The sequence below is a fragment of the Pan troglodytes genome, chromosome 10 (genome assembly GCF_028858775.2).
Source record: "Pan troglodytes isolate AG18354 chromosome 10, NHGRI_mPanTro3-v2.0_pri, whole genome shotgun sequence".
NCBI classification, from domain to species: Eukaryota; Metazoa; Chordata; class Mammalia; order Primates; family Hominidae; genus Pan; species Pan troglodytes.
In genome coordinates this window covers 113,546,351-113,573,004 of record NC_072408.2, presented here as the reverse complement: position 1 = coordinate 113,573,004, position 26,654 = coordinate 113,546,351, and the positions used below count along the sequence as shown (strand labels likewise).

Sequence of the window (26,654 nt, the reverse complement as noted above, 5' to 3'; positions counted from 1 at the left end):
GACTGGCCCCACTCCCAGCTGCCAACCTTGCCCGAATTTCCCATTCTGGTGACTGACTGGGAGCTATCAGAGGGAAAGAAGGTGCATTTGAGTCATGTGCTCACAGCAGCTGTTGCCTTTTCCTATTCAGATCTTTCCCGGTTCTGAAGTTGAAAGTTTTAAAACAATTGGGAACATAGGTACTGCTCAGCTCCCAAGAGGTAGGCACCTTGTGCTCTGGAGAGAAGGCCCAGTGGTCTTTTGCCTTCATCTGAAGCTGCCTTCTTTTCCGGGGTGCTAATGATGCCTAGGTCTTGGTTGTGCTAAGAAAGGGAGGCACACATTTTCTTCCTTGCAAAGTTCCTGGAGTGACCTATTCTCTGGGCTTCAGGCCCTTGTTGATTATGACTAGTTTTGCCTAAAGATTTGTTCAGTTAATGAACTTGTGGCTGTTACGTGTAAATGGGTGTCCTATGTTGTTGTTACCTGACTAAAGAATTTGGTGATTACTTTTTTGTGCTTAGTAAGTCAAAAGTCAGACTTCCTACACCCTTTCATTTATTTAAGGGAGCTCTAGCTTTGAATTGTAAGAGACAGACTGGTCTGGTCACTCTCAGGTTTATTTTTTGCAGTGACTAAATCTGAAATTTCATTCTTCCTTTTCCTTACTTTCTTTATATGAAAGCCAACTAATGGATTGTGGTCAAAAGATCAAACTAATTGACCATCAGAAAGTGAAATTCAACATCTGCTTTCTTTTTGTAGAACAATATAGCTAAATATAAGGGGATGCTCTGTATATAATTTTAATCTTAAAAATCATGTTCAGGTATAAATATATTATGTAATAGCAAGTAAGAACTTGGCTTTAAATATAAATCTTTCAAAATGCAAATTGAGTTGTCAAGTTCTCATGCCTTTTAGTTAATATACTCACTACTCCCATTTCTGGAAATCTGTGGTTCTGAAATTCTCATAGATCCTAGACTCTTAATGTTTGAGAAAAACACCATCATTGTACTTCTATACGCCACTCCTTTCAGCCTCAGAATAAAAATACAGTGCTGGAGAAGAATTTGTTAATACTTATTAAGTATTCAGTAATGTTACTGTTCTGTTCCAGAAGTTTATTAGCATTTAAAGCACTGCACTTGAAATATCTTTACACCTAGTGATCATTAAAGCATAATGAACTAAGTACCAAGGGACCTCTTAATGGTGTTGGTATTGAAGAATAATATTCCCTATAAGAGCTGAAAGTTACCTGCCTTTGAGTGACACTAACCACTGTGCAAACTTAGGACACATCTCTGTGTGTAGAAGAACTGGTCCCCTACAAACCTCTATCAGGCTGTAGGTACTATTTTTACTTAATCATTATTCAAGGCCAGGATGTGTGGCTTATACACATTTTAATTATTATTATATGACAAGATGATGGGGAACTGGATAAACATAGCCATATAAGACTACTTAGTTTTTTGCCCTGCCTACTTACACCCTAAGTATTCAGAATGGTTATACACACACACACACACACACACACACACACACACACACACGTCATGTCAAATGAAAAGTCAAAAGAAAGCAGGTCATTTCAATATTTTTTATTTGAGTGTGAAACCATTCATATCTTGCACAACTGTACAGATAAAACTATTTCCATTTTAGCTGTAGACACAATTATCACACTGAGTGGTGTGATCAAAGATTTTATTTACAGAACAGTTGCTGAAACATCCGATGTCATATTTCCATTTATTTCTTACCCATAGGGTAATAGGTCCACCATAATTGCTTGGTGCATTTTATAATACAGAAAGAAAACCTATATTAATCTCTAACAAACCTCACAAATTACTACAAATCTGACAGAAAAATGCCTACAAAAAATTCTCCAAAAGTACAATACATTTTTATTTCCACACATACACAGTATAGTATAGGCTCAAAGGCACAGCTTTGAATTTTTTTCTATCAAAGTGTCGGATATTATTATAGTTTTATGAAGGAACCGTGAAAGTCATTTTCACACTTGGTGCTTGGTAAGTTAAAGTTTGTTCCATCCAGTTTCACAAAGTTAACACAGCAGAGCTGAGTGTGATACTCAATGCCATAAATCCACATTCTCATAGAACTTAAAAAAAAAAAAACCCTCTCCTGCCTTTTGCTGACACTAGCCATTGTGCAAACTTAAGACAAATCCTTGTATGTAGAAGAACCAGTCTCCTACAAACCTCAATCAACTTAAGGCAATACAGAACAGACCTCTTCCTTCCCTCAAGACAGTGCTTACATTCCAAGACAATGCAGGTACTGTGACAGATGTGGGTATGACAGAAAATCTAGAGTTTCCAGATAGCTCCCCATTTAGCCCTGGTGCTCCAGGAAATAGGGATGGTACCATCAGGAAGAAGGGATGTGCAGAACACGTCTGAGGGCTGTTCCTTGTACAGTACAATGACAAGACAGATGGCAAGGTGAATGCTCTTGGTAAATTATGTGCCCATCCAAGAACACAAACCAGATTCTGTCTCCAGTATCCATCCTTCAAGACTAAAGAGATTTTGTCAACAGGAAAATCAGTAGCTTACTAGAAGTGGTTGCCAACACAAAGCAAAGTCATGGAACAGAGGGAAAAGGCACAGAATGGCCTGCCCGAGATAGTGCTCTACAGAAACAGTCAAGTCTGGCTTGGCTACAGAAACCCAGTCCCACTGACTTTTAGTAAGTCCTGTTTCTGAACTAAAGTTTATTCATCCCACATTGATCCCATCCTCATGTTCATTAGGAAAATGGGCACTTAGGAATAGCCCATGAGTTACAATGTATAGAGATAAAGTCTTCTGGGGGATGGGTGTTGGGTTTATTATTATTATTAATTATTATTATTAATATTAAATATGGATGCCTATGATAGCAGTCATTTAGCCCATCCTGTAGAGGCCTCTCCGTTGATGTAAGCAAAGCCAGGAAAGTGTTGCATGTGCTCATACTCAGAATTCCTGCGCGTTGTCAGAGGTGTATACATGTCACTAGAGTTTCCGTACCTCGCAGAATGCACAGACGGGCTTGTGTAGCACGTGTTGGCTGAAGGCACCTCTGGCCAGCGGGGAGTGACTGGGGTAGGATGCAGTCTGGGAGTACTGCTCATCAAACAAGGTTCCATCCGGGAAGTGGGGCTATTAAAAGGGTACTTGTTGAGGGGAAAGAAATTCCACAAAGTTAAAATTAGCTTGGGGTTGCATATACACAATATCAGTCATGTTTATAGTTTAAGTTAAATTTCTTAAGATGCTATTAATGAGAGTTGATGGAGAAGAATCACTGAACTTCTACAAGATTGAATATTGGTCTTAGGGAAGTCAACAGGAGAAATGCAAAAGATTTCATAGTCTGAGTTGGGCTGGTGTTTACTCATGCGGTTATACTGGCTTTCTGTTCCTAATCTACAATATCTTGGGAAGTCAAACCCAAAATGAGAAACAGTCACACCAGGAATACAGGAAAGTGTGTGTTTGTCACACACACACATACACTAGTAACTGCATGTCCAGATAAATAAATATGGATGTACAGATGGATGGTAGTGAGTTTTATCATTAGTTATGGAGATGTGATAGGTCCTAGTCTGTCAACCCAAGAGCATAACACTGCCAAGTAAAATACAATGATGTTATTAAAAATAACATTTTACAGTTGAATTCAATTATAAACTTCAGCCTAAAAGCAGGCTTTTGAAGAGGAAGCAAGTCAACAATTTCGAAGGTTATTATTAGTGCCTATCATTTAGAGAACATTTTTCTTTTTGGCTCACATTCACTGAACTCCTGGAAGATACACGAATAGGAATTGGGCTTGGTGTGAATGTGGAGGAAGGAGTCAAGAGAAACCAGTTGAGGGGGCCGGGAGGGGAGCTTTTGTGCAGGTCAGAGGAACAGGTGTTAGTAGCTACAAGAAGAGGGGAAGTAGTTCTAGAAAGGATTAGGAGTAAGAGAAGTGTTTCTGAAGTGCTTCTTCTTTTACATTCTTTTCTGTTACCAAGACAGCTATGCAAATAAGCCCCTGTTAGTAGGATCAGAGGGGAGGAAGGGGAGGAGCTATGGGCTCCCTTTGAGAGCTCCCAGTCTGCAGGCCAGTCAGGACAAAGATTTCTTTGCTGTGCTGAGGGCTACACCAACAAGGACAGGAGCCAATCAACAAGGATGGCCAGAGCAGTGAGGAGGAGAGAGACTGTGTGAATGTATGAATTCTTCTGCTCCCCATCTGTCTTCCCTGACAGTTGGAAAGTGGAGGCCCAGGGGATTAGGTGGGAGGCTGCCTCCTGTGAGGGAGACAGACAGGCTGAAGCCTAGACAGCAGGGAGAAGGGGTTATGACAACAATGGCTGCTCCCTGGAGTCTAGGTGGCTACAGGGAACTGCTCTTCCTCTGTGAGTGAGAGCCTAAGGGGAGCTGGGGAAGGCGCTTAGGCCCGAAGCATGCAAAGAGAACCAGCAATTCAGAGGTCAAGAAAGAGGGATCCCAATTTGAGTAGGGAGGGATTTTTCCCCCTACATAGGATGGCATGCCTTACATAGCAAAAGTACAGCCACTTCAGACCCAAAAGAACAGTTAGGAAAGAGGGAGAAGGGCGTAGGTGGTGTCTGGGAACTCAAGGGAGAAGGCACCAAGGGCTGTTGCCAAGGAGACTATGGACAGCACGCCAAGGCTTTCCTAATCCCAAATCAGATCAGAAACACTGGCACATACCCCTGTGCTCTGCGTCATGGGAACCTACAGGATGCTGTTTGTGTGGCAGCAGTGGTGGACCCTCAGGCCTGCACAGTGGGATTCTAGCACAGGAACCTCTCTAAATCCCAGTGAGACCATAGTAAGATTGGGCCCTGTCCCAAAAAACAAGATCCCAGGTGTATTAAACAGATAACATTAGGAAGTATTACTACAAAACAATCCTTACTTTTTCAAAAAGGTTGCTTGCCCCACCTGATCTTCTCTCAAGTCAACTCCTGGGTATCACCTCACCTCCTGGTGCTCTCCCTGGCACAGAGGCCTCCATTCTGGTCCCATGGCATGCCAAGCTGGTTCCCATCTCAGGGAACTCTGTCCTACCTGTGTTCCTTCTACCTAGAACCTTCTCTACCACCCCTACCCCTGGCTCCTGCCATGCCTGCCCTTTTGTCATTCTTTAGATCTCAGCTTAAATGTCACCTCCTCGGAGAGACTTTTCTGGAATCCTATCTCAAGAACCTAAACACCCCAGCCTGTGCCTCTCGGGCCGGGGCCTTACCATCCTGCCTGGCAGCTAGCTAGGTCTTTCTTTTGGCTTATATTCATATGCTCCTGATGGGGCTTTGCTGTGTTCAACACCATGTTCCCAACATCTGGCATGGTGCCTAGCACCTAGCAGGTGCTAAATAATAGTTGGCAAATGAACATTGGGACGTTACTACTAGAAAGAATTTTAGGGATCCTGTGATCCAACCCCATGTTGTACAGATGAGAAAGCCAGGCCCCATGAGATCAAGTGTCCTGCCCAAAGTCACACAGCAAGCTAGTGGAAGAGCTGGCATAGAAACCCAGTTGGGGAGCACGCTTTCCTCACATTGATATGACCGTCCCAAAGGAGGCTGACCTGCCACTGCCAAGTTACCCAGGAGCAGGAGAGCACTCCCTTTTTGGAGGCCAGCCCATTAGACTTTAATCCCTCTGCTCCTCTTCCTTCACTAAGCTGCCTCTTCCCCGATAGAGCTCTGGGGCCTTAGAATTCTCACCTGGCCTCAGCTTGCTGGTTCTGACAGAGTCCCCCTTGCCTTGGCTCATGTAGGTAAAATGTCACAGAATGGACTTGGGCTCTTTTCCACAGAACCCGAGGGAGTGTGGCTTTTGTGCCTAGTCAAGGACCCCCGACACAGCTGTGCTCAGAAGTTGTGTCATAGACTGAAAAGAGTAATTGCCTGGAAACAAGACTGGCTGAAAATATCTCTAATGTGACAATAAAATTCTGTTACCACAGAATCCAGCATGGAAAATTCTGTCCCGTTAGGTCAGCTAATTGCAAATGAGTCAGTGACTCGTTTTCCCTGTAGTGAAGAGACCATTGAAAGACCAATTAGCTGAAGTGCTCACTGCCTTGGCCTGGTCATTAACATGACCAATGAAGCTTCTATTTAGTCTGGTGGGAGTGGCAGAGGCTGGCCCGTGGCACCCGCCTCACCTCTCACACTTTACATCCGGTTTCATACAGGGTCCTTAAGCATGCTGGGCACAAACTCCAGGGTCCAGAGATCTCTGTCTGGAATAAGGCACCTTTTGTTGAGGGCCCATAACAGGAAGTTACCATTCTTTGGATCAAATCATATGCTGTTGCTACTGATTTTAAAAAGGACATAAGTCACCAGTTTACCATCCCTTGAAAGGAGTGTATGAGAGGTGCCTGTGTGCACATGTGTGTGCCTGCACACACAGTCCAACGTTCATCAGATGCCTATGGCATAAGCCCATCTCAGCTGTGATTGACTCTTGCTCTCTTTGGAACCGTATTAGGAAGATCTATTTTGAGAAATGACTGTCCACACCAAGGGCTGACTTTCCTACACATGGAGAGGGAAGAAAGAGCCCTTTATTCCTGACCCCTTACCAAATGAGCTGCTACTTGAGCAAGGGGTGAAAGGTGGCCCAGTCAGGAGCACAAACTGTTTTCCTATGAAAGGCGGCTCTCACTGCACCAAAGTACTGCCAGAGGGCTCACCCCTAGCCTCTTAGCTTCTTCTGGAGAAGGATGTAGCTCCCAAAAAATCTTTGTCAGACAGTCCACATCTGCTGAGCTTTTTTTTTTTTTTTTTTTTTTTTTGAGAAAGGGTCTTGCCCTGTCACCCAGGCTGGAGTGCAGTGGGATGATTTCAGCTCACTCCAACCTGTGCCTCCCAGGCTTAAGTGATCCTCCCACCTGAGCCTCTCAAGTAGCTGGGACTACAGGTATGTGCCACCACTCCCAGATAATTTTTAAATTTTTTGTAGAGATGAGGTCTCACTACATTGCGCAGGCTGATCTTGAACTTCTGGGCTCAAACGGTCATCCCACTGGAATTCCTGGGCTCCCAGCCTCCCCAAGTGTTGGGATTACAAGTGTGAGCCACCATCCCTCTGCTCCTGAGTCTTTAGAGTCAGGATTAGTTAAGTTATTACATGTGAAACACTTAGAACTCCTATGTAGTAAGTTTTCAAAAAGTGTTAGCTGTTATTAATGTTCTTTTTAGAATCACAGGGTCATGGTCCATTAATGATAGGAAGAGCCTTAGTGACTGACCATCTGGTTCTACCTCTGGGTTTACAGATGAAATAATTAAGGTCAAGAGAAGGGAAATGATCTACTGCAGTCACACAGCAACTTAGTACCAGAGTAAGAATCCAGTCATTCATTCATTTCATTGACAAGTATTTACTGAGCACTCACTGAGGGCCAAGTTCGGTGCTAGGCCATGGGAATATAATGGGGAGAGAAAAAGGACTTGGTCCTTGCTTTCACAGAGCTAGTACAGTGAGGGAGACAGATCTTAATTATAAAATTACCCTAAATATAATATTATAACTATGGTGTTACAAAGGATAATAATAAAATGTGTTAACTATGAGCCAGGCCCTGTTCCGACCTTTATTAACTCACTTGACCCTCACTGCAACCCTGTGAAATAGATACCATAATTATCCTCATTTTTCAGATGAGAAAATTGAGGCACAGGGTTAATTGGAGGCAAAGCTGGGATTTGAACCCAGGGAGCCTGGCTCTACAGTCAGAGATCTTACAACACTATCATTGATTGATTTTTTTTTTTCTTTTTGGCCCAAGACACCAACCCAAAGTACAGTGCCCTAAGCAAACTTTGTAGCACCCAATGGTCCTGGGTTGGTTTGAGCCAGACTGCTGAAGATTCTGTGAGAGGGGGTGATTAGCTGATAAGGCTGGGCCTCTGCCTTTCAGATGAGAAATAAGGGACAGCTTTCCAGTCTAAGTGTGATCAAATGGCTTTTGAGCTCAAGGTCCCCAGTTCCACTATGGCTGCTTGACAGGGTAGAGGTTCTATGAACATGTATTGAATGAGGCTCAGAAAGATTTTGTAGCTATGTACTTGGTCTGGTTTATTTTCTCCTTTTGGTTGGGCCTGGGAATGGGGAACCTGGAAAGAGGCAGCTTACTTTGATGTGAACAAGTGCAGCACAGTTGCAATGTTTTTCCAAAATAATTCAAACCTCACGCTGTGAAACCTCATTCATCTGGACTCACTAAGTCAGAAGTTACAAGAATCTAAGCAGGGCTGGGAGGTTTACCTTTGTAGTACCCAGGAAGAAAGTATGTATTGTGCAAATAAGTAGTGTAAACAAGGGCATACACATATTCTATTTTGAAAACAAATGACTTAAAATTATTTTGAGCATATAAATGCTGGGAAACCTACAATTACTGCACTTCATAGATGTATCAGCCCTCTAAGGCAAATCTAGCTGGCATTTATTTGCAGTAGTTTCAGTTACTTTTGTGCTGATGACCAATTGCATTTCTCCAACCATATTGAATACTTGCAATTTGTCTTCCAATTCAGACTGTCCTTTTCCCTGGTGAGTCTGATGTAGTGAAGTGTGATATTCAGTTACTCAGAATTGGAACAGCTTGACCCCTGCTCTGGAAAGCTAAAACTAATTAGCCCTGCAGTGGATTTTCTCTATGCTGAACCTTAAACCAAAGAACCAATAAAGGAAAGAAATAAGGTTATCTTGGGGTGTGTGCTTCTCTTTGGCAACTTGAAACTTACTGAGAATAGCAGCAGTAACCTCTTGAATTCACCTTCCACTCTCCAAAACAGTAGTATTAAGTACCACTGGTTTAGCATTGGGATTGAGAGCTGGAGGATTTGCATTTGAGTCTGCTTTGTCCCTTACTGGATGCATGACCTGGGGCACATTACCTTCTGAGGCAGTCTACTTATCTTTAAAAACTGAGGGAAAAGTCTAGGTGTGGTGGTTCACGCCTGTAACCCTAGCACTTTGGGAGGCCAAGGCAGGAGGATCACTGGAGCCCAGGAGTTCGAGACATGTCTGGTCAACATGGCGAGACTTTGTCTCTACAAAAACACAAAAATCAGCTGGGCTTGGTGGCATGTGCCTATAGTCCCAGGTACTTGGGAGGCTGAGGTGGGAGGATCACTTGAGCCCAGGAGGTAGAGGTTGCAGTGAGCCAAGATTGCGCAGCTGCACTCCAGCCTGGGTGACAGAGTGAGATCCTGTCTCCAAAAATGCCTTCTTCCCAAGGTTGTTAGGGCAATTAAGTGAGTCTGTATATTTAAATATGCCTAGAACAGTGCTCTGAATAAATGTTAATGAAAAACAAAACAAAGGATACTTTGTCTTTAGACAGTACCTTCCCCCAGAGAGGTATATTTTGAACACTGACCTCACTCATCAACCTGGGTAGAGACTGATATAATTAATTTCTTCCCACCCATTTTACAGATGGAGACTAAGGCATAAACCATGAAGTGTGGAGTGTGTGTATATTGAGGGGAGTGTCAGAGGCACTCGTCTAAGAGTCACAAGGCATGGTGGCGAAGAGCCTGGCCTAGGACCCTTTGGACTCTCACACCTTGTCTGGATTAAAAGGGCCCTTCCGTGGGCTTTCACTTGTCCTTGGGCCATTCTATTAAGACCAGATATTAAATGGCAGTGTTCCAGTTGGGGACTGTTGTGGCTTCCAGAGCAGGACCTCATAGGCCTTGAGGAGACCTTGGCTTCTTTTTATGGCAATGGCTTTAAAAATATCACCGCAGAAAACCAGCTCCTGCCATTTCATGAGGGGGAATGAGGAAGTGAAGAAGGAGGGAAGACAATGCCCAGAGCTATGGCTTGATGATGCTGTCTCCCACTGGAGCATAAGCTCTACCAAAGCAGGCATGCTCTGTCTCCTTCTCACTGTACTCCCAGTGGCTAGTGCAGTGCTTGCACATAGTTACCCAGGAGCCATTTGAGAAATAAATTAATGAATGAATGAGATGCTTGGAGTGTGCGGAGTGATCTAGGCTGTTGCAGCCGTTCTCAGTCATGCAGTGGATCACAGTGAGGAGCACAGAGTGCTCCCAAGAGACGGAGCTCCTAAGGAGCTGGCATCTCTGTGTGACGCAGTTGGAGACCTATAATGAATGCCCCAGGTGATGATTTAGTGGAATCAACTTCTTGGCTTGTCTGGGGATTAAACCAGGGCTCCCCTTGGTACTGCAGATGGAAATCAAAACAAACACCTGTTTGCCCAGAATGCCCATGTGTTGTGGATACGTTCTCCTTGGTGTCCTCCCTCAGAGACAAGTGTTTGTGCTAACAGCTGATGTAATTACAGCCTCCACGCTAGCGTCAGTCCTGCCATCTCATTCCTAAACTTCTACAAGTGCTTTGGAGCAGAGCCCCCTGCCTCCACCAGTCCCCCTTGGTTCATTTTGTGGGTGCCCTGAGAGCTCTCTTTCTTAATCATAGCTCTGATCTTACCACTCCGTAGCTTCCTGTGCCTGCAGAATAGAGTGAGCGTGCTCAGCACACCATACTATTGTTCATGCTGACGCCACCTCCCATGTACTCATCTGCTCAGTGTACACTTAGTGAATGCCTGCATCTGAGAGGCGGCAGGGGGTGGTGCCTGAGAGCTTGGACAGGAGTCACAGCGCCTGGGTTCAACCCCTCAGGCAGGTTACTGTGAGTCTCACTTCCTCTTCTGCAGGGGTTATCTAAGGGATGTGGAGAGTGCTCAGCGCAGAGCCTGGCATACAACACGTGTTCAGGAGAAGGTAGCTCCTCTTTCTGATAGGTGCCAAGTGCTGTGACCTGAGGATACTGGACTTCATCTTTGCCTTCAGGGAGCTTAGGGTCTCCGTGCGCGTCAGACAGGAAAGTTGGTGATGATAACAGGGTGTGAGAAATGCTACTGAGAGAGGAAACCCAGGGAGTGGCACCTAATAAGGTCCTGGAGGACTCAAGGGGGTACTTTCAGGAATGCCACAAAGACGGCAATACGATTGCCATGAACGCCCATCATGAATGCCCAGCCGAAAAGACTGGGGAAGAGACACCCAGCCAGAGGGAACAATTTCTGCAAAGACATGGAGGAACTCAGCACATCCAAGACAACCACATGTGGGCTGGCATGGCTGTGGGGAGGGAGGGAGTTTGTGAGTAGGCCAGAAAGGTAACCAGTCTTAAGAGACATACTAAAGAATTGAACTTGTCCTGGAAAGCAATGATGTGCCAAAGACAGGGAAAGTGTCACGGTCAGTTGGGTTTTTTTCCGAAAGCCTCCTCTAGCAGCAGTGTAGGGGGTGGACCAGAGATGGGGCACATTTTAGAGGCATAGAGACCACCAGGAAGGCTTCTGTCTTCATCTAAGTTGGATATGATAAAGGCCTGAGCTGAGACGAGCACAGAGGGCATACAGAGATACTTAGGATGCAGAGTGGAACTGGCCACCAGTCGGATCAGAGCCAATGCACAGGGAAGTGTTAGACAGGTAGAGTGTCCAGCAGTGGTTTCCCAAATGCAGCCAAGTGCAATGGCCTGTCTATTCCCCACAGGCCACAGAGGGCTGATTTGGCTTATTAGACAGTGAGGAGCCCAAGGAGAGGTAGGGCCTGAGAGTGATTTGAAAAGGGATCCATTTCAGGAGGATTCTTCGGCTTAAGATTACCTGTGCGGGCTGGATGAAAAGAGCAGACACGGGATACCCCAAGGCCAGTTAAAATGATGTTGAGAGACCAGTCCTGACAAGACTCCATGAGGGTCTGCACCAGGAGAGTGGTGATGGGAAAGGAGACCCAAGGCCCAGGGTGAGGGTAGCTGCCCGAAAAAGGGCAGCAGACATGCAGCCAATTAGATCTTGGCATGAAGAGGTCAAAGAGGGGATAGATGAAAAAAAAAACTGTTTAGCGACCAGGTGTGTGAGAGCAAATGGAGCATGAACACTGGCCGAGCACCCACTGTGGGCCAGCCATTGGAGGCCAGAAATGACACTGATGAAAAGACTGTCCTACAGTAACCAAAACAGCATGGTACTGGTACCAAAACAGAGATATAGATCAATGGAACAGAACAGAGCCCTCAGAAATAACGCCGCATATCTACAACTATCTGATCTTTGACAAACCTGAGAAAAACAAGCAATGGGGAAAGGATTCCCTATTTAATAAATGGTGCTGGGAAAACTGGCTAGCCATATGTAGAAAGCTGAAACTGGATCCCTTCCTTACGCCTTATACAAAAATCAATTCAAGATGGATTAAAGACTTAAACGTTAGACCTAAAACCATAAAAACCCTAGAAGAAAACCTAGGCATTACCATTCAGGACATAGGCATGGGCAAGGACTTCATGTCTAAAACACCAAAAGCAATGGCAACAAAAGACAAAATTGACAAATGGGATCTAATTAAACTAAAGAGCTTCTGCACAGCAAAAGAAACTACCATCAGAGTGAACAGGCAACCTACAAAATGGGAGAAAATTTTCGCGACCTACTCATCTGACAAAGGGCTAATATCCAGAATCTACAATGAACTCAAACAAATTTACAAGAAAAAAAACAAACAACCCCATCAAAAAGTGGGCGAAGGACATGAACAGACACTTCTCAAAAGAAGACATTTATGCAGCCAAAAAACACATGAAAAAATGCTCACCATCACTGGCCATCAGAGAAATGCAAATCAAAACCACAATGAGATACCATCTCACACCAGTTAGAATGGCAATCATTAAAAAGTCAGGAAACAACAGGTGCTGGAGAGGATGTGGAGAAATAGGAACACTTTTACACTGTTGGTGGGACTGTAAACTAGTTCAACCATTGTGGAAGTCAGTGTGGCGATTCCTCAGGGATCTAGAACTAGAAATACCATTTGACCCAGCCATCCCATTATTGGGTATACACCCAAAGGACTATAAATCATGCTGCTATAAAGACACATGCACACGTATGTTTATTGCGGCATTATTCACAATAGCAAAGACTTGGAACCAACCCAAATGTCCAACAATGATAGACTGGATTAAGAAAATGTGGCACATATACACCATGGAATACTATGCAGCCATAAAAAATGATGAGTTCATGTCCTTTGTAGGGACATGGATGAAATTGGAAATCATCATTCTCAGTAAATTATCGCAAGAACAAAAAACCAAACACTGCATGTTCTCACTCATAGGTGGGAATTGAACAATGAGATCACATGGACACAGGAAGGGGAACATCACACTCTGGGGACTGTTGTGGGGTAGGGGGAGGGGGGAGGGATAGCATTGGGAGATATACCTAATGCTAGATGAGGAGTTAGTGGGTGCAGCACACCAGCATGGCACATGTATACGTATGTAACTAACCTGCACAATGTGCACATGTACCCTAAAACTTAAAGTATAATAATAAAAATAAAATAAATAAATAAAGACTGTCCTCTCCTTGGGGACACACACGCTGCACACACAGTATGCATAACAGTTTATGAACTGTGTTAACGAGATTTGGCACCAAGTATACCAAGGCCTGGCCAAGAAACCAGGACCACTGACTCACCTGTGCAGAGCTCCTGTGGTAAGGGGCATAGTGGAGTGGCCCAGAGATAGCTGTGTCATGAGGGAGGGCTGGATACTGGCTCTGCATGGGGTGAGGATGCTGGTTGCCATAGCTCCCATAGTTATAGCTTCCCGTGTATCTAAAATGCATCAAGCACATTGAATAGTGTGAGTAATAGCAAGAACAGATCAGTTTGACACCTTTTTAAAAACCTCATCTATTTTTTTTCCTTTTTCTTCTTTTCTCTCTTTTCTTCCCCCCTTCACCCCCAATCCCATTTTTCTTTCTTTCATCTGGTTTTTTTTTTTTTGAGTCAGGGTCTCATTCTGTTGCCCAGGCTGGAGTGCAGTGGCATGATCTTGGCTCACTGCAACCTCCGCCTCCTGGGTTCAAATGATTCTCCTGCCTCAGCCTCCTGAGTAGCTGAGATTACAGGCATGTGCCACCATGCCCGGCTAATTTTTATATTTTTAATAGAGATGGGTTTCACCATGTTGGCCAGGCTGGTCTCAAATTCCTGACATCAGGTGATCCACCCACCTTGGCCTCCCAAAATGCTGGGATTACAGGCATGAGCTACCGTGTCTGGCCTCTTCTTTTTGATTCTTACCATTTCCACTCTTGTGGCCTTGTTATGGTTAACTTAAAACCCCAGGTTGATTTTCCTTCTCCCTCAACACCTAGAACATACCTCCCTTACCCCCCAGCCAGCGTTCAGGGATGAAATCTAGCCCTGAGCCAAACATCATTAGTGATGGAAACCTCTACTCCTGCTGTGTTTAAAACCCCTGTTGTATCCTGAAATCAAATAGGGATAACAAAAAAGAAACCACTGTGAGATTTATGTTTTTGTATCACTCAGGCCTCTGCTTCCACATCATGGGGAAGGATGTAGTGGGTTTCTGTAAGCTGTCTCCTGGGGGGAAAGCACCATGGCGTGTTCAAACAGACCCTGGTTCTAAGTCAGGCTCCACGACTTTCTAGCTGTGTGACTTTCATGACCCTGTTTCTCACATCCATAAAAATGCTGTGCACGGTCATTCTGAGGATCGTATGTGTGAACACACTCCATAAACCAGAAAGTCCTGTGTAGACATAGCCTATTATTATCACTGTTCTTCTTAGTAAAATCTTTATGGCAAAGATGCTGACCTATGACCATGTGAGTATTTTTTCTGCTATTTCTGCTGAATCAAAAATCTCTCTGAAACAGAGTTTTCAGAGTCTATTCTAAATGTGTGGAAATACTCTCAAAGGCCCCCTGAGAAAATAATGGTTGCCCGATTGACTGCTCGGGGGCACTCGAACCTATGGAAAAGTACACCAACATCCAGGTCTGTGCCCACTGTCAGGTCACCGCCGTGCTGCATTATGCTGGGCCAACTGTGGAAGGGACCTGAGAAATCCTCCCCCTCCTCCTCCCATGTCCCCCATAACTGGTCTGTTGGAACCTGGCCTGTGAGTGGTGAGGCCCACTGCACTACATGGTAGGATCTTTTTTTTTTTTTTTTTTTTTTTGAGTTGGAGTATATCGCTCTATTCTCCAGGCTGGAATGCAGTGGCGCGATCTCAGCTTACTGCAACCTCCGCCTCCTGGGTTCATGCAATTCTCCTGCCTCAGTCTCCTGAGTAGCTGGGGCTACAGGCACCCACCATGCCCAGCTAATTTTTCTTTTCTTTTTTTTTTTTTTTTTTGAGATGAAGTCTCCCTCTGTCGCCAGGCTGGAGTGCAGTGGCACAATCTCAGCTCACTGCAACCTCCACCTCCTGGGTTCAAGCAATTCTCCTGCCGCAGCCTCACGAGTAGCTGGGACTACAGGCGCGTACCACTACGTCTAGCTAATTTTTGTAATTTTAGTAGAGACGGGGTTTCACCATGTTCGCCAGGATGATTTCGATCTCCTGACCTCGTGATCCACCCCGCCTTGGCCTCCCAAAGTGCTGGGATTACAGGTGTGAGCCACCGCGCCCAGCCCATTTTTGTATTTTTAGTAGGGAGATGGGGTTTCATCATGTTAGCCAGGCTGGTCTCGAACTCCTGACCACAAGTGATCCACCCACCTCGGCCTTCCAAAGTGCTGGGATTACAGGTGTAAGCCACTGTGCCCGGTCAGGATCTCTTGTTAATATCGTAAGTGCTTTTCAGATCACTGCTCATTAGACATTGTAAGGTTAGTGTCTTTTGATAAAGACAGTGCATAATGGCAAAGAGCTATGAGGATTCAAGTAACACTTTTGTATGGATTTGTAGTTCATTCATCACAGCAACATCACTCCACATATTTGAAAAAGAAAAAAATATGGGCAAAACAAATGATGCATTTTTCCAGGGCATAAAACACCGCTAGAACCTATGGGAAATCCCCTGAACCTCATGAATAACTGCAGCCTAAAGGGACCTCCAGCCCTCAGGTGGGGAAGCCCTTCTCTAAATGGAATCATAAAAGACTTGAACCTAAGATGAAGCTCTGTAATTCTGCAAAGTGTACAAAGAGCCACCCAGGGGAACTGCTGAAAGGGGTTTTCAGCTGAGGCGTTAAAGGAGTAAAGAGGGAGGAACACAGGCTTTGGAGTCAGACATTTGCTCAGTTTAGGCCCTACCATGTGCCAGCTGTGTGACCTTGGGGAATGGAAGATAACCAAACAAGCTTCAATTTCCTCATCTAAAATGGGGTCACTAACACCTTCTTACCTACCTACCTACCCTGGTTGTTGTGGGGATTACATAATACAGTGCTCAGGATATTGTGGGAACTCAGCAAAGGGTAGCACCCTTCCTGTTCTTTGAGAAAATAGCTGCTAAGGAAACCCCTCTTTAGATCTTTTTTCTTTTTCTTTTTTTTTTTTTAAGACGGCGTCTCGCTCTGTCACCCAGGCTGGAGTTCAGTGGTGCGATCTCAGCTCACTGCAACCTCTGCCTCTCAGGTTCAAGCAATTCTCCCACCTCAGCCTCCCAAGTAGCAGGGATTATAGGTGTAAGCCACTATGCCTGGCTAATTTTTGTATTTTTAGTACAGACAGGGTTTCACCACGTTGGCCAGGCTGGTCTCGAACTCCTGACTTCAAGGCCCACCTTGGCCTCCCAAAGTGCTGGGATTACAGGGTGTGAGCTGCTGTGCCCAGCCTCTTTAGATCAAATTTTAAAAGTCCAGCAGCATCCCTGGAAAGTTACCTACCCATGTTCCTCTCTGTGGGGATAAACTGGTATCCTGTGTGTGACGGAGGAAGAAGGCACATGAGTGTTCCTCATACAGGGCAGCTGTTGGGAGTTCTCAGCTGGGGACCCAGCAGCCGTCGTCACTGTGTATGTTAGAGACCACGTGTAAGACTGCATTGCTCCTGCAGAGACAAATTAAGACGTCTTGATCATTAACAGTTCTCATATCCCTTGTTCTTCCTTACTTTAGTGGCTTCCCTTTGTTCTTAAGTTGAAGGCCAAAATCTTTATAAGACATGTATCTCTGACTCTGCTGAGCTCACCAGAGGCATCCCCCATTCCCTGTCTTTGTTTTGTCTGGTCCAGCCACAGTATCTTTCATTGTCTCCAGAGTACCACAATTCCCAGCAACTCAGGGCCTTTGCAGTGCTGTTTCTGCTGCCTTATTACCCACTCATTCTTCCTCTCACAGTCCAAAAAGCTGTCCTCTTCCTAACCCCAGACTAGGCCAGATCCCTCACTGTACTGTAGGCCTAAGTGGTGCCTACTGCAATTTGTAATCCTACACCCATTAGTGAATGTGATTAGATTAATGGCCCCCTCACCAGACAGAAAGCACCATGAGGGTAGGGGCCTGGCCTATTTTGGCCACCAATGGATTCCCAGTGCTTAGTACAGATCCTGACTGCCAAAACACTCAATAAAAATTTTAGAAGGGAGAAAAGGGAAGGGAAGGATAGGAAGGAAGGGAGGGCGAGAAGGAAAAGGAAAGCCTGGGGAAATACAGCCCAGATAGGCACTGCAAATTAACTTTTCAGTGCTCAACTCAACAGGTGTTAAGGATCCAACAAATTGCTTTAAGCAAACATAAGTAGATTACTGGGCTCTGCCAGCTCAGGTCTTTTTGAAGATTATTAGACAGTGACCTGGACAGTGACCTATTCCATACAAATTATGAATTCCCTTTGTCTATTTTTTAATTTAATTGGATACCTTGAAAGTGCTAAAGACTGGGGGATAAAAACCTGACAAAATTAAATGCTTAATATTTTATGAGATGGTTAGTTTTTTTTTTTTTTTTTTTGGAGACAAGCTCTCACTCTGTCACCCACGCTGGAGTGCAATGACATGATCATGGCCCTCACTGCAGCCTTGACCTCCCAGGCTCAAGGGATCCTTCCCCCTTAGCCTCCCAAGTAGTTGGAACTACAGGTATGTACCACCATGCCCAGCTAATTTTTAATTTTTTTTTTTTTTTTTTTTTTGAGATGGAGTCTCACTCTGTCACCTAGGCTGGAGTGCAGTGGCATAATCTCAGCTCACTGCAACCTCCACCTCCTGGGTTCAAGTGATTCTCCGGCCTCAGCCTCCTGAGTAGCTGGGATTACAGGTGCATACCACCATGCCTGGCTAATTTTTGTATTTTTAGTAGAGACAGGGTTTCACCATGTTGGTCAGGCTGGTCTCGAACTCCTAACCTTGTGACCCACCCGCCTTTGCCTCCCAAAGTACTGGGATTACAGGCGTGAGCCACCGCACCTGGCCTTTAAATTTTTTATAGACACAGGGTCTCACTATGTTCCCCAGGCTGGTCTTGAACTCCAGGTCTCAAGTGATCCTCCCACCTCGGCCTTCCAAAGTGCTAGGATTAGAGGCATGAGCCACCGCTCCTGGGCTAGAATTTTTTTTAATGATAATTTGATAAATCATTAATAGCAATACTAAACTCATCAGACAACTTAATTTATGATAAATTTTAAAATATGTTAGTATGGTGGAAATAATTAAACTTGTTTTAGAAGGCAGAGGGAATGGGATTCAACATCCCCCTTTAGGTACATGGAAAACATGAAAGAATTTAAGGGAGGACATTTTTAAGGTGAAGTAAAAGAGAAAATTTGATCTCCCATTCTGTATTTTCTGCAGCAGACCATTTCTATCTAAAAATTCCTCTGGAAAGATAAAGGAAAGGTTTTCATTTTAAAAATTAGTCCATTCCATCCCAGGGACTTTGCAAATAGCATATGAGAGGAGCTGCATTGATATGGAGTAGTGGGAGGAAGCAGAGTTGGTGGATCAGCGCTGTGCCAGTTATGTGACAGAGACTTGGTAAGGAATACCCTTGAAGAAATGTGGAGATGGTGTCCTATTTTAAATACATTGGCTTATTGTTAAAAGAACCCTTTGGTGAGCCCTTTCATAAATTGAAGAATCTTTTAGAATGCAAATAATGTCCTTTGTTGTAATGAGGTGACAAAGATTTATTCTAAGAGTATGAAAGGAGACACCATTATTGAGCATCTCTTACAGACCATGCACTGTGCTGAGTGCTTGTCACACACCCTTAAAAGAACGTTATCCCCCATTTATAGATGAGGAAACTGATGGTTAAATCCAAAAGAATTTAAGGGAGTGTATAGCAATATAAAAGATTCGAGACAATAAAATGGAAGTGGGAATGAAAGAAGAAAGAAAAGCAGAATTGGAGGCAAAAAATGCAATTCAGAATGAGGTGAAACATGCCGCCCAAATTCTTCCTATATGTGAACTTTAAACTTAGATATGAGTTTTCCAGGAGCCAGTGCTCCTGGAAGCCTGAATAGTTAGGAGCACTAAGACTGACGATCGCTCAGGAGTTTACTGTCCTCCAAATTCAGAGCAAACAGCAATATCTTTAACTATGAACTGTTCAACAATGTCCTCAACACCCTTACAATGGACTTCATCTTGATTCTAAGGACGGTTCCTTTTGTCAACACTAACTGCAGGCTAATGGCATCACACAAAAGTCCAGTTCAAGGAAACTTAGAATGTTAAATAACTTGCCCAAGGTCCCAGAGTGAGTGGGTGGTTCAGTCGGGCTGTGAACCCACACACTTTCTGCCACACACTTTCTACTCTCCACTGTTGTGTCTCTTTGCTCTGGGTTCTGGTTCTGCCAGGTACTAGCTATAAGATCTTGGGCAAGCCTGTTAAACTTTATGAGCTTCTGTTTCATCATCTTTAAAACAGGAGTAATAATATCTATCTTGCAGGACTGTTGTAATATATGTCAGAGAGTTTGGCACGTGGTAGGCTTTTAATGGTATGCAAACACTCTTCATTATGAATTCAGGTATTCTTACATGAGAACTTCTTAAAATAGATATTTCTGTATTTCTCATTTCAGACCCCAGGGAAGAAAGGCAAGTTTCTTGGGTGAGATTCTATTACCAGGGATGAAACATTTGATAATAGCAACAGTAATTTAGCCAATTACGCAAATTTCTAAACATGTTTTTCTATAAAATTACTAGTGTCCTTACTCACCAGCACAGCTGAAAGTACCCCTTCCTGCTTTGCACATCTATTCCATATTCTTCCCCCAAAAGATAATGACTTTAGCAGGCTACATGTTAGGCTTGATTTATAAGTACAAGAAAATGGGAAGGGAAGATCCCCAAAATGATCACAACTCAGATGACTGGATTATGCATAATTGCCCTCCTCTATGTTTTGAACTTCATGTGAAATTATATTACTGTTACAGTTTTTTAAAATGCCATGTTTATTAAAATGGGTTATCATTGAGTGGTGGGATTGAGGAGAGTTTTACAGTGTTTTCCCTTATTTTACTTATCTGTATTTTTCTGTAAAGAATGTGTATTGCCGCCGTAAAAAGAAAAACATTAATACATTAAACAAAGTTTAGAATTGGAAATGGAAGCAGAAAGGGTGAGAAGTTTGGGAGAACAATGAACCAGCCACAACAAGCAAGTAATTAACCCTTGAAGCCTCTGGGACCTCAGGCGAGCACAGCGAGGTCAGTGGATATTGAAACGGGGCAGCCAAGGAAACCAAAGCATGTTTTTTTCCAAGCAGTGGGAAGAAGTCATGATAATAGCCATCACCTGAGAGAATGCAACAGCAGTTACTTTTGTGTGAGCCCCGGAGCACAGCAACTGTTCCTTATTCATCTCTGTATCCCCAACAGAGGGTGTGCCAAATAGTAGGTGTTCAGTAAATTTTCGTTCCATTGAATTTGTTGCTGAAGGAGTAAATGCTGCTAGAAATAGACGTTATCAAACAAAAAGCTAGTGGAACTCTTGGAAAAATGGGCTCCTGTGGTCTGGGGAACAAAACCCCTAAATGGCCATGTGCCAGCAATCTAACACATCCACTCAGGCAGGCTTAAGCAGATTAACACCTACTGGCTTGGGTGAGAAACCCTTTTTGCCTGGGGAGCAGAAAAGAACACCCCTTGAATTCCCTTTCCTACCAGTGAGACCTCCAGTGAGAATTGCTGCTGCTGCTTTTCTAAGGAAGCTAATAAAAGAAAATCTGCGCAGCTTACAGTTTCTGCTTAGTTTTTAAGACAATTCTAATGCTTTTTGTCGATAAAACAATAGCAAATCTTCCCTATTTGTTCAATTCCCATATTTTTCTCTTATTCCCCCCTCCCCTCCTCACATTTCTATTTATTTAAAGGTCTGAGGATAGCGGTGGAAGCCCCTGATAGTTGAGAATCCTATAAAGATCCCAAGAGGAGCAGTTGTTGGTCACCTTACAGTATTGAAACTGCTACAGGGGAACATTTTCTTCCCCTCCCATCCCCAACAAAACACTCTTCTTCCCCAAGGTTGCTTTGTTTTGGAAGGGGTTTTAAGCACAGGACAGGAAGGGTGCTCGGAATATAATAGACAATCAGTAATGATTTGTCAAATAAATGAATTAATGATCATCCAACATAAACCATATCTCATGCTCATTTCCTTTTTATACATTGACCCATTCAGTCTTGACAACAACCTTTTGAGGTAAGTAGTATTACCTCCTTTTTCAGGTGAGAAAATTGAGGCCCAAGAGGTTAAATGACTTGCTCAGGTAAGTGGCAGAGTTGGGATTTGAATGCAGGTCTGCCCAACCCCAAACCCTTTCCATAGCAATGTTTCTTACAGTTGAATGTGTATTTGAATCACTGGAGATCTTGTTAAAAATGCAGATTCTGATTCAGTAGATTGGGAGTGAGGCCCTTATATCAAACTTCTAAATGATGACAATGTGGTTGGTCTGTGAACCACACTTTGAGTAACAAAGCTCTATAACATACTGCCTCCTGTCACACATTCTGTATGTTAAGGGCCATTAAAAATCAGAAGCTGGCGAGGCGCAGTGTCGCATGCCTATAATCCCAGCACTTTGGGAGGCTGAGGTGGGCTGATTTCTTGAGCCCAGGAGTTTGAGACCAGCCTAGGCAACATGGTAAAACCCCATTTCTACAGAAAATACAAAAGCTGGGTGTGGTGGTGTGTGCTTGTAGTCCCAGCTACTTGGGAAGCTGAGGCGGGAGGATCACTTGAGCTCAGGAGGTGGAGGCTGCGGTGAGCTGTGCTCACGCCACTACACTCCAGGCTAGGCAACAGAGTGAGACCCTGTTTCAAAAACAACAACAATAACAACAACAACAACAAAAACCCGAAGCTTTGAGATTCTGCTACAGACTTCTGAAAACTTAGAGTGCTTCCCAAGCTATCTGGCTGTACCCTTTTTTTTCAGATCTTGGACTGAATCCTTTAACCCAGGGGTCCCCAACCCCAGGGCCAGTACCGGACCGTGGCCTGTTAGGAACTGGGCCGCACAAGAGGTGAGTGGTGGGCAAGCAAGCATTACTGCCTGAGCTCTGCCTCCTATCAGATCAGAAGTAGCATTCGATTGTCATAGGAGTGTGAACCCTATGAACTGCACATGCAAGGGATCTAGGTTGCACACTCCTTATGAGAGTCTATGCCTGATGATCTGAGGTGGAACAGTTTTATCCTGAAACCATCCCCCCCACCTCTTCCCCAGTCTATAGAAAAATTGTCTTCCACAAAACCGGTCCCTGGTGCCATAAAGGTTGGAGACCACTGCTTTAACCTTTTCCTTAGGAGGATTCTGTGAACCATCACAGATGTTGCTCAAGTTTTAACCTAACCTACGCCTTTTGTTTGTAAGCTCCTTTAAGTGTGTCAAGATTCTGGAGCTGCTCTGCCCTATCCTATAGCCACTCGTGGCTATTGAAATTTAAATGAATTAAAACTAAATACAATTTAAAATTCAGTTTCTTAATTCCACTAGCCACATTTGAAGTGCTTAATAGCCACAGGTGGCTAATGGCTACTGTTTTGGATAGCTAAGATAGAAAAAATTTCCATCTCATCACAGAAAGTTCTATTTGGACGATGTTGCTTGACAGGATTTGCTACTAAACAAGCATTTCCTGTAATCTTCATGACTGAGACAGGGAAAGAAGACTATATATTGATATTTACCTGTATCTCTAGGTATGTCATTGGCTATCATCTTTTTTTTGTTTTTTGAGACAGAGTCTCACTCTGTCATTCAGGCTGGAGTGCCAGTGGCGCAATCTTGGCTCACTGCAACCTCCGTCATTGGCTATTATCTATCCTTAAGACAGCTGTGTCTAAAGAGACCTCCTATTGAAGCTAGAAACCTCATCTGTTTGAGTTACACTTTACCAATAGTTCCATGGTCAAAATCTGATTGACAGAACTGACCAGGGGCAGCAAATGAATCAGTTCCTTCTTATGTTGCTGCATAATCTAGCCTCTGCCAATCTCTGCAACTTCCTCTCCTGCCACTCTCTTCCTTATTTATTATACACATTTGTCAGTTCCCACTATGCCAAGCTCTTTGCTGCCTGAGGCCTATGCACATGCTTTTCCCCGTCGCATAGAAAGTTCTTTTTCCCTCCGCAACCTCTATGTAGCTGGCTCCTTGTAAAACTTCAGGTCTCAGATAAATGTCACCTTGTCAGGGAGGCATTCTCTGACCACCAACTAAGATGCGTCCCCACTTTATACTTTTTCATAGCACACTATTATTTTCACACATAGCACTTTGACCATTTGAAATTACACCTTTACCTGGCAGTTTACTTCTGTATTGACTCTTACCACTAGAATGTAAGTACCATGCGGGAAGTGACTATGACTCTTTTTCACTTCTGTACTCCCAGGATTTGGTACAAATTAGACAGGAAATATATATTTGTTGAATGAATGAACAAATGAATGAATGAGGGAGCCTAAAGTCCCAGCAGCAAGCTAAGATTTGATTTTGTGATCCAAAAAAAAGAGTCAATTAAACAATCTATTTTCAATCCCAGCTTATTTTTCGTGATTCCATTCCTTTAAAGAAAAGGAAGTAGCAGGGACGAAAGAAGGAGGAATTCACTAGCACTGACAACTCTGAGGTCCTGTAAATGAGTCATCGCAGACTCTGTGGCAGGGCTGAAGTGTCCATCCTATCCCACTCAGTTTAGCTGCCCTCAGAATAACTGGGCTTTTGTTATTTGGAAAGACTAAGGGTCGGTTATCTTTGTTACATCCTCAACTGATGTAGAGAAAATGCAGCTGGGCAGGCCAGATGTTCTACAGTTAGGGCCATTTATGAGGAATTCGCTTTTATTTCATTAAGTATCCTAGTATCTCAATGATTTAATTTGCTGGTTTTGTGTTGCAGGGAACCCATGGTGGGAAGTTGAAAACATGAGTTTAATAGTTAACTTTTATTGTCATTGCTGAAGGAGGGAATACTTAAAATGACATCATAAACGAGGTTTTAGAACCCTTCGGTGGCCCGATGGGACAGAGTAGGAGCTTAACGTTTTGCTTTAGATGCCATTAAAGAATTGCAGCCCAATGTCATGTTAAATAGACTGATCAGTTTGGCACTGCCTGCCATGCTCCCAAGGAGGAAAGGAGCCAGTTTTCCTTAAAGAAAGTTAAGGTTTCTAAACTTTGCCAACTTTGCCAGGTCATGAGGGAGCGTAGCAAGCCTACAAATTTGGGGAGAAAATGGACAGACAGGCTAGATCTTACCTTGCGGAAATCTGTTGGAATGGAATCCTTTAACCAGCCTCTTATCATGACATTGCCGTAAACCCAACCAAAATTGGCCATATATCAGGTTTAATTTTAGGTACCTGAAATTTATTTCATTTCCCTTTCTTTCCCCATTTAAAAAAAATCAATTAATAAGTACAGTCAATAAAATATATTTAGAAATGTGGACATGGAACTAGACGTAGCTACAGATAAGCAGAGTGACTGTTTTCCTAGTGAGTCATAACTCATTATCTGTACTACCTTGTATTCCCTAGTCCTTGTATCGAAGGATGCCAAAAGGTTATGTGCAATGAATTAATTTTAGCTTTGTGCCACCGAGCACACATAATACTGTTCCTTTTTCACAGCTGAAAAATGGAGAAGTGTCCATCCAAAGTGGGACATTTATTTGTTAAAGAGTCCCAGGTACTTGACTGGCCTTGATTCTCAACAAGTCAAACCTGGTAATATTTACACATTGTCTGATCAACGATATGCTGGAAACCCAAAAAAATAACTGGGTCACATAAAATTTCACATATTAATAAGACTTTAATAAATTTTTAAAGCTAACCATTGTTTCATTTAATTTTCCTCACCTTTTCTTTCTTTCTTTCTTTCTTTCTGGTTTTTGTCCTTTTTACGAAATTGATTTTTCTGTTTTTATTATAAACTACTTCAAAACTTTTTGGAAAGTAGATGGGATATATAAGTCAAGCGATAATTTTAAAATAGAAATAAAAATTAACTGGGCATGAAAACCGTGTGCTGAGTTGACTTTTTTAAAAAAAGAAACATGGCAAATACATTTTATAAGATTTACAGAATTGTTTTACAATTTACACTATTGTTCAATGAAAATTTAAGAAGCCTACCGTAATAGATTTCCTAATATTTAGGTTTCTAGCATGGGTAGTTTGTGCTTTATAATATAATATGCCTATATAATCATACATGTTGTTAGGAAATTGGGTTTCTTTTCTCCAAGACCATGACCCACATTACATGCCCAGATCCAGTCTAATTTAGCAATGGAGTATTTCAAAAGTGGTACTTGAGAAAAATATCATACATAGTCTTATATAGGATGACATTTTTAATGCCCCATGGAGATATCTGAGAACAAAGCTGGAATGTGCCAAAATCTTCAAAGCTTAAAATCATCTGAAGAGAACCTGTTTCACATTTGTATTTCTAAGAAGCTACGTTTATGGCTCTTGAACACATTGCACAGAAATATCTGAAGCCATTTATGATATTCCTGTGGCCTTGTCTATCACACCTGCCATAACTTGAGGCCTCCACATTGCTTCAAAGAAAGCCAGGCACACTCACTAGCTGGATGAGAACTATGAGAAGATCCTAGACATCTTTCTTTCACACTCTTCCCTCCCATCCCTTATTCCCTTAGAGTCTGTCTCCTTATTTGAAATGTTGCTACACTTTGAGAAACATTTCATCCAAATGGTTTCTGCTTCATAATGCAGAACTGTTTTATTTGTATAATTTCCCTGTTTATTTCAGAAGTTAGAATATTATCACTAGCAGACTCGTGTGTGTCTCCCTGGTGATGACAGGGATATTTGGGCAGGATTATTTGGGTAAATGGCTCTTTCTTTAGGGAGAAAGGAGACTCAGGATGGTTGCCCAGTAATCCCAATCTTTGAAGAACTCCTGAGAGCTGCATGAAGAGCTGCGAATGGTACTGAAATTCTCTTCCCTTTTAATGTTCAGTGAACAAAGTCATTCTTTTCACTACACGTACTTTTTCTGAGCCTTCTAAGCAGGAACTACAACAACCCACTATGGAAAGAAAATGGGAGGGAGGTGGGAGCCTGATCACATTCTTCCTCCTCAAAGCAGAAAACAAAATACAGTTTGAGGCGCATCTATATAAACAAATACGGCGATCTCAAATCTAAATTTCCACAGAAGAGGGCTCTCTAGCTGTGTACCCAAAGTGAAATCAAAGCTTGATCTAATGCCATTTATCAACAACCCAGCTTTTCAATACTTTGAAGAATCCAATTTCCTTAGCTGTCCCT

General features: G+C 43.2%; 1 protein-coding gene across 7 annotated transcripts in view; it reads right to left on the bottom strand.

Moving 5' to 3' along the window:
- Nucleotides 1-1,574: 1,574 nt before the first annotated feature.
- Nucleotides 1,575-26,654, bottom strand: part of RFX4 (regulatory factor X4) — a 179,653-nt gene continuing 154,573 nt past the window's right edge. For all 7 annotated transcript variants that reach the window (XM_001161826.7, XM_016924105.4, XM_009426155.5 and 4 more), the window contains 3 exons: nucleotides 16,761-16,923; nucleotides 13,585-13,723; nucleotides 1,575-3,178 (listed from right to left, as the gene is read on the bottom strand). In XM_001161826.7, the coding sequence (XP_001161826.2) occupies nucleotides 2,906-3,178; nucleotides 13,585-13,723; nucleotides 16,761-16,923 (575 nt within the window). In that variant the 3' untranslated portion in view covers nucleotides 1,575-2,905. The remainder of the gene's footprint in view (nucleotides 3,179-13,584; nucleotides 13,724-16,760; nucleotides 16,924-26,654) is intronic.